We start from the raw sequence: 7945 nt of genomic DNA, 5'->3' as shown, positions 1-7945 counted from the left end.
GGGAGGTGGAGGATCGCCACCCCTCCCATCCCTCCTTCTTAAAGGCGCAGCGCTCCTCTGGCCGGTCCCGGAGGCCCGGCCCTTAGCTGCTCGTCCCCGGAGGCAGCGGAGCCCGGGGAGCGGCGCCATGATGCGGCTGGGGCGGGCGGGACGCGAGCTGCTGCGCTGGGGTCGCGGCGGGCCCCCCACGGCCGTCCCGCGGCGGGGCGCGGAGGTGCTGGTGGGCGCGGCCGGCGGGGAGAGCAGCGGTGAGTGCGGCGGCCCCCGCCTGCAGCCCGGGGTGCGCGGGGGCCGCAGGGGGCCGGGGTTAGGCCCCGGCGCTCATTTAACGCCGGTTCCGAGGGGTCCGTGGAGCTGATCCGGTGTCAGAGCCGGTTTTCTGGTGCTGCAGGGAGGGGGCACGTTGATCTACTTAGTTTTACCAATTCCTGGTAAAAAACACACGTGAGTGGGACCGTGCGTGTTCCCAGCCGCTCCCGGGACCTCGGCTCTGGCAGGCCTTGCTGTCCCTCAGACAGGCCCTGGAAACACGCGAGCTGTCCCTGCATCTTGTACTGGCCCCCGCGGGACGGGGGTCTCGGGGCTGCCGAGCCTTCCCTTGCTCTAATGCCCTCGTAGCCCAAAAAGGCGGCTGACTGCCTCGCAGAGTCCATAGCAGGCAGGTCACTTATAGTCTCTTTGCTATAAGTTATGCCTTGATACTTTTCTCAAGAACGCAGCTACAAAATAAATGGCTAGATGCCTTTTTTAAGTTATGTATGCACGAGATCTTAATACAAGAAGTTCTGGCTTGCATAGCTTAGATTTTTCTGAGATCGGTAATGTATGGTGCTAAAGGTAGGATAGGACCAGGGCATGTCTGTGCATATTTATGTATGAGAGTCACAAAGCAGTTTGAGTTTTAGTTCAGATTGCCAATGGAATTACCTTCTGGTAAGGGTAACTATTGCAAGAGCTTATAAACGGTTCTTGGTAGTTTTGGTAGTTACATATACATGAATGTAGTTACCAGAATTGTGAATTTCCATTGTTTGCTGGTGCCCGCTGTTGCCTGTGTCTTTGTTCCTATGTGACACATCTCTTGCTTACTGACTGGCCACTGGCAGAGGAATAGACAGAGACCTTCTAGCAGGGCAGAAGGACCAAGCATGACAGATGCAGAGTACATCTGTGCACCTGCAGCAGCAGCAACAGCATCTTACAGTGTTAAGGCCTGGGAAGTGAGCAGAAGTCCAGCCAAGGGAACAGGACAGATGTTTTTTCTGTCCAAAGCATGCAGAAACCATTGGATAATAATTTACAAAACACAAGCGCAAGGGAGAAGTAGGTAGATGTTGTGGTCTTATTTTTCTGCTTGGACTTAGGAACTTAGAGTGAATTCCTTTTCCCTGATGAGCTTATTAACTTTAAATTAAATGGAGCTGCAATTTCAAAACGGTTCTGGAACATGAACTGAGAGTGACCAGTTTGTGCTATTCTCATGCGAACAGCAAACCCAACAGGATGGTTTCTTCATTAAGGAATATACTTGAACACAGTAAGACTGTACAATAAAAACTGAATTAAGTAACATTCAAAACAGAAACCTAAGATGGATCATTTGGGTTTTGGGTTTTTTTTCCATTCCTGCAGTGATTCTAAGACATATATTCTTGGATGTCATGTTCATTTTTTAAAACTCTGCTTATTTATATTATTCGCAGTGCTACTGAATTTTACAGTTGTCCTGCATAACTGAGTTTCGTAGACATGGTCTACCACCTCTACTTTTAAAATAACTGATTGTTTTAGAATATACTTTATATGCATTTTCAGGAAAGAGAAGATGCAGCATATGCAGACATTGTTCCCAGTTGAATTACTGTGTCAGAGAATTAAATGAAGTGTAACTGAAATTGTCTCCTATTACTAAGGTATTGCTGAAATCCTAATGAACCGACCCCACGCGAGAAATTCATTGGGAAAAGTATTTGTAAATGAAGTGAGTATGGGCCTGGCCTGTAAACGTGTTTGGAATCATGATCAGTAACTAAATGCAATAAGAATAGTTGTGGGAAATCTGAAACAAAAACTTAATCTCTTGCTGAAGGTCAGTGGGAGACTGCATTGGGGCAAGGCAGGTTAGCCTGAAGAAAAAGACTGTGGTATGTCTATACTGCAGCAACTTCAGATGCGGACTGGACACAGATACTGGAGTTATTTAAGTTAGCTAAGTCGGATGCAAGTTAATGTCCTGACTTGCGTAATTACAGTAAAAACATACTCATTGTCAGCCCTTAGCAGATGATCTGTTCAAGGTTGATACGTTCTAGAGAAGGTCTGGCTCATGCCTGGACAGGAAGGGGAGTTTAACCTACAGCAAAGGTTCATCTCTGAATGGAAGAAAAAAAGAGATGGGGAAACATGTCATTCTGAGGCTGTCATGGAAGGATCCTGCTGGCTCTACATATATGATTTCCAGGAAATTCCTGGCACCTGCAGGGGAAAAAAAAAAAAGAAACTTTTATCATAGATTAGGAGCTTGCTATAATTTAGGTATATACATCCATATGCTTAAAGTTTTTCTTCTCTTGTTTGTACTCCCTCCCTCATAGCTGTTCAGCGCTCTGGAACAACTCCGCTTGGATGAGAAGGTTCGCGTGGTGGTGTTCAAGAGCGAGGTGAAAGGCGTATTTTGTGCTGGTAAGTAAGAAAGGCTCTGCAAACTATTGTTAAAAAATTTGATGGCTCTTAGGGCTGTGTGCTGATCAGATCATGCAGAAAAGCAGTTGGAAATGCATGCTAAAAGAAAAACAGGCTGGCTTTTGTGTAGCAAATAACAAACACGTTCTCTTTCGCCTGTCTGCCTCTTGGCTTCAGTGATGAAGACGTGTGTGATGGAGTGAGCTGCACAGGCTGTGTGGTGCTACTGTTTGTTTCCATTTGTAACCATCTTGAAGCACAGGTGTCTCTGGTATTGGAGTCCTTGGTTTCCAGTTTTATGGATTACCATCCTTACATACAGTGATCGGTGCTCCTCTGTGAAATCTGTTCAAAGGCCACAGAGGAGCACCCTAGCCACTCCTGCAGCCCAAACGTCCACATTCCAACTTCCACTGACCTTACTTAACCAGAACACTGTATTTCAAGACTTCTGAAATGGTCTGTTCTCTGAGAGGGACAGGAGGGAACACAGCTGAGATGTCTTTTCCCTGTTCCTGGACTCTAACCTTTTTCTCCTCTATTTAGGTGCAGACTTAAAGGAACGTGCAAAGATGGATGATGCAGAAGTTGGACACTTTGTTAAAAGGCTGAGAAATCTCATGGATGAAATAGGTAAATGACTACCTCAGTTGGGAAATTTGTCCTAGACTGCCTGTACTGAGACATTTAGAAATGCTGCAGGAGGGGAAGGATGCTAGCTCCAGCAGGTTATCCACTCAGGAGTAGCTTCCCAAATGGCTCCAGCTTATGCCTGAAACAAAGATCTGATTAGAATTAAATACCAACTATCCTGCTGCCACTCCAAGGACAAGATGCATTTCAGTACTGCCTTTTCCATGACGAAGAGCAGCACACACACGCATATAATAAGTACCTGCTATAACAAAGCATTCTGTATACAGTTGTATGTAATCCTTGGGAGACAGTGCTAGACAAAATGAGCTATGGTGGTTGTCCCACTTTCAATACATGCTCAGAAGCACTTATGATATGGCAATGACGTAAGAACATGGATTTGGATCTCTGAATGGATTTGCTAAATGGATTTGTTGAATGTTGGGGGTTTTGTACCTACAGCTCCCCCACCCCCCCGCTTTTTTTTTGTGTGAAAGGAATATGGGCTTCTGCAACTGATTTTCTTCCCCTATTTGTCAATTATTCTGCTCTCACTGGAGAGCAATACCAAAGTGAAATCTGACTAAAATACCAATCAGAATTGCAGTAATTAAAAAACAAACAACAATGTAGAGAAAATGACCCTGTCTTACAAACCACAGAAGCAGTTGGGGGGCGGTAGTTACAGCACAGAACTAGCACACGTCTGAAGTCTGCTTCCAGCTCCCTGAGTATTTGAAAAGGTATCTTATCAAGCTACTACTCTCCAGGTACCTCAGGTTCCTCAGCTGTGAGGTGGCAACAGTGTTTACCAAGTTCAGGAGCCTTGGCTAACAAAAGCACCAGAAAAACTAATCCTTGTAACAGTGACTAGGGATGGTGACTTTGTTTTGACTGTTTAACTGCAACAGCTGGATATTCACATCATAAATTTGCAAGGAGACAATTCATCCTGGTTTGTGTTGCAGTACTTTGTATTTGCATGCTTCTTTGCATGTAAGAAGAATGTTTTGCATTCTTCTTACAAAGAAGGGAGAAGTGCAAAAAGACAGTTTCTACTGTTTAGACAGTCAGAAAGTTTGTGGCAGAAGAAAATGAATTCTTGAGCAATTTTGAATTTGAGAACTACTAAAAGCTTTAGAATTTAAGCATTTAAATTCCAGAAGTGAGTGGAACAGAACTTCTGGAACAAAGCTGTATAATCTGTGTTGTCTTCTCTAGCTGCCCTGCCTGTACCCACAATTGCTGCAATAGATGGCTACGCATTGGGTGGTGGACTAGAATTGGCATTAGCTTGTGACCTTCGAGTAGCAGGTTTGTGTGTTGCTTAATGTAGGATTCTTCTTGTAATTGGTGACCATACTTTAAAGAGAACTTACACGCGTGATAGCTGACTGTTAATGGAACCCAGTAAGCTAAGAGAGGAACTTATACAGTTCAGGAAATGAGTAGGCATTTGTCCAGAAATTGTAACATTTAGTTACTATTGGGAAAGCAGTTTCCTTGCTTAAGAAGTAAAGCCTATTTTAGACAAGATTACTATTCCTTCAGAAAACTATTTATTGGTAGAATTAAATAGTTATTATCGTGTAATATTGCATCAGCACTCTGGCTAGATCTAACCTTCCCTACTTAAATCAGTTTGGACCGGAAGACTTCCTTCTTCTGATTCTTCCATCCATTACATTTCACCTAGTCTGGACCCAAGGTTCATTTTTCTAGATAAAACTGCTACATTAGGGGTAAGCAGCCATACTACACATCCCTCATCTGACTCGAGATGGACATTGATTAAGCACTGTAGTATTCAGACTTTCTAGCTACCTGGAGAAATGGAGTTCCAGTTCAGTATTGACAGTTTGTAGTTTTATTAATCAGTTCAGTGTGGAAAATTTGTAGTTATACAGATCAAAAAGTAACTAAACCCTATATTTATTTTTTTAATAGCTTCATCAGCTAAAATGGGCCTTATTGAGACCACAAGAGGGCTTCTTCCTGGAGCAGGTAACCTTCATTAAATCTTCAGTCTCTTACTTTCTCAGCTATATAATAAATATTTTGCCGTTAGAGCACTTGAAGTGTTTTGAATGTAAATTAGAAGTGGCATCTTACAGTGACCCAAGAGATCTATGAATCAAGAGTTCTGTTCCAAGCCCTGTCTTGGACTTGCTATAAATTTAGGAAAGTCCCTTTACACCTTTTCCTGTTTATCAAAATACTCAAAAGGATGCTGAAGCCTTTCAGATGCCTTGCAAAATGTTGACATATTCAGCTAGTAGTTATTGAAGAAACACATGATCCCTTTATTTTTCAAACCTCCTTATTATATAAGGAGACAAAATACTATTTTTTGGGGGGCATTTCTCAGAAATGGAAAATGATGTTTTTGCTGTTGCCATAAGGTGGAACCCAGCGTCTGCCCAGATGTGTTGGAATAGGTCTTGCAAAGGAACTAATTTTCACTGGTAGACAGATTGACGGACAACAAGCCGCCTCAATGGGATTAGTAAATCACACAGTGCCACAAAACAATGAGGGAGATGCAGCTTACCAGAGAGCATTAACTTTGGCTAAAGAAATCCTTCCTCAGGTAAGTGTATTATTCATGTGGTCAATGTAAAGGCCTTTCTGCGTCCCTTAAGAGAGAGCAAACAAACAATTGAAATTCCTTTCTATGAAGTATTAAAGTCTTGGTTCCTGATGTTTAAGTCTCTTAACTCTGTCCTTTTTTGTGAATGCAATTTCTGTAGGAACAAGTGTTAACATCCAGCTGCTTAACCCATAGGACAGTTTTACCTCCCAGCTGCAGTTATGCAGACCTGCAGGACACATTGAAACCTTGCACCGTGTACATTTAGTAACTGTAGATAATGCCAAATTATTTTTAAAAAATGCTTATTAACTTACTGCAAATTTCTGTAGACTAAAAGGTCATTTGGAGCTAGGATAATGATATAACAACTACACTATTATGAACTGATGTGGCTTTAATTATTTTTAAATGTATGTTGTGGTTTGGTTTTGTATTTTTTTTTTAATAAAGGCTCCATTTGCTGTGAAAATGGGAAAACTGGCAATAAACAGAGGAATGGAGGTAAATTTTTTTTTTGTTTAAATACTGAAGTAAATGAAGCAGACAGGCAGCTCTTACAAATTACTACAGTAAAAATGTTTAGAACAGATGAGTTATAATCCTTGTTTAGACAAGGCATTTAAAACCATTTCAGGGGTTTTTAAAGAAAATCTTTAAGACAAAATTAATACAGCAGGTTTTTTTTCCTACAGATGCTAACACCGTAGTTCTAATACAGGAGTGAAGGTCACTCACTGGGAGTGAATGTTTATTGATTTGAAGGCTATGAAGTAGTTTTGAGGGCTATCCTTCAGACAAATCTCACTACTTCCCTCTCATCCCCAGGTTGACATTGCATCAGGGATGGCTATTGAGGGGATGTGTTATGCCCAGGTAGGTTACCGTCAGCATACATTCCTGAAAGGAACAACTGTACATTTTTCTAAAGCCAGGTATTCACAGCGTCCTCTTGTATTTTCCTCTCTATAAGGGAGCACTAACATCTAAATCTAAAGCTTTGAGAACATACTTGAGTGCAGTTCCAGATATCTATTTCAGAATATTAATTGTTGTGTCATGTATAGCTGCCTCTCTCTGCCTGCCTGAGACCAAAGTCCTTCCTTACATACCCTTCTGTCTTACGTAATTGTATATTCTTAGTTTCAACAATGTTAATTATAGGATGAGCTTTACGAATGGTTTTAGTTTTAACAAATTAAAAAAAAGTTTCCTCCTGTAGTCATTCTTTCTGACAAGTTTTGAGAGCATGCACCTTTCTCAGCTAACAGAACAATGTAACTGCTGTGACTCTCAGTGTATTTTTAAGATGGTAAAGTTAAACTTACGGAAAACTGTTTTCCCATATAGTTCTCTGGTCTTTGTCCTAGATGCTTTGCTTGTGATTTACACTACAACCCAGTCTCTTTATTTTCCTAATTGCAATGTATCATTGAAATAAAAGCAATCTTAGTCTTATACCACTACTGCCAAATTAGTCAGTACTTAAAAACACATCAGACTTGTCAATGAAAAACATACTCTTTTTTTTTTTTTTAAATGTAGAATATTCCCACAAGAGACCGTCAGGAAGGGATGGCTGCCTTCAGGGAGAAACGACCACCTCAGTTTATTGGCAAATAATGCTTCCTAGCTTCCTTTTGATTTTTTGAAGGTCAAGGAGGACTGAAGAGGACCCACTGATTTCTTAGGATTATTTTTATGACTGCATTCTGTGTACTTAGCTCCTTGCCTTGGACTGCATTTCTGAATACTCCACTGGATCATTTTGCTGTAAGAATTCCCAAATAAAGATTTAACTTTGTACAGCTGATCTTTTTAAAGTGCACACATCTTAAGTCAGTGGTTATGGCTCTCAAACAGATGTCAAGTAAGGAGTATGGAGAAGCTTTGGCTCACCATAAACAAATTTAAAAAAAAAAAAAAGGCAGAAAATGCTGCATCTAAACATTGATAGGAACAAGGGGGAAAAACAAACAAAAAAAAAAATCACTCTGAAGAGAAAGTCAACTTACAAAAAAAGAAAACCTTCCTAAG

The 7945-nt window shown here is 41.5% G+C and overlaps 1 protein-coding gene across 2 annotated transcripts; it reads left to right on the top strand.

Moving 5' to 3' along the window:
• Nucleotides 1-111: 111 nt before the first annotated feature.
• On the top strand, nucleotides 112-7721 carry ECHDC2 (enoyl-CoA hydratase domain containing 2). Of its 2 annotated transcripts, XM_050901341.1 has the most exons (10): nucleotides 112-248; nucleotides 1914-1981; nucleotides 2595-2682; nucleotides 3229-3315; nucleotides 4540-4632; nucleotides 5266-5322; nucleotides 5721-5908; nucleotides 6362-6412; nucleotides 6737-6784; nucleotides 7454-7721. In XM_050901341.1, the coding sequence occupies exons 1-10, from the start codon at nucleotides 128-130 to the stop codon at nucleotides 7529-7531; spliced, it is 879 nt and encodes a 292-aa protein (XP_050757298.1). In that variant the 5' UTR covers nucleotides 112-127; the 3' UTR covers nucleotides 7532-7721. The 2 variants fall into 2 exon arrangements, with proteins under 2 accessions (XP_050757298.1, XP_050757299.1); XM_050901342.1 differs by lacking the exon at nucleotides 6362-6412.
• The last annotated feature ends 224 nt before the right edge of the window (nucleotides 7722-7945 follow it).

Source organism: Gymnogyps californianus, chromosome 8 (assembly GCF_018139145.2).
Source record: "Gymnogyps californianus isolate 813 chromosome 8, ASM1813914v2, whole genome shotgun sequence".
Taxonomy (NCBI): Eukaryota; Metazoa; Chordata; class Aves; order Accipitriformes; family Cathartidae; genus Gymnogyps; species Gymnogyps californianus.
The sequence above is the reverse complement of the archived record's forward strand: the minus strand, read 5'-3'. Positions and strand labels throughout refer to the sequence as shown.

Bases quoted from the DNA above. Each gene is read 5' to 3' on its own strand.
- ECHDC2 (XM_050901341.1), top strand. From the start codon at position 128: ATGATGCGGCTGGGGCGGGCGGGACGCGAGCTGCTGCGCTGGGGTCGC. The intron at 2,683-3,228 runs GTAAGTAAGAAA...TCCTCTATTTAG, and splicing joins GAAAGGCGTATTTTGTGCTG to GTGCAGACTTAAAGGAACGT. The intron at 6,785-7,453 runs GTAGGTTACCGT...TTTTAAATGTAG, and splicing joins AGGGGATGTGTTATGCCCAG to AATATTCCCACAAGAGACCG.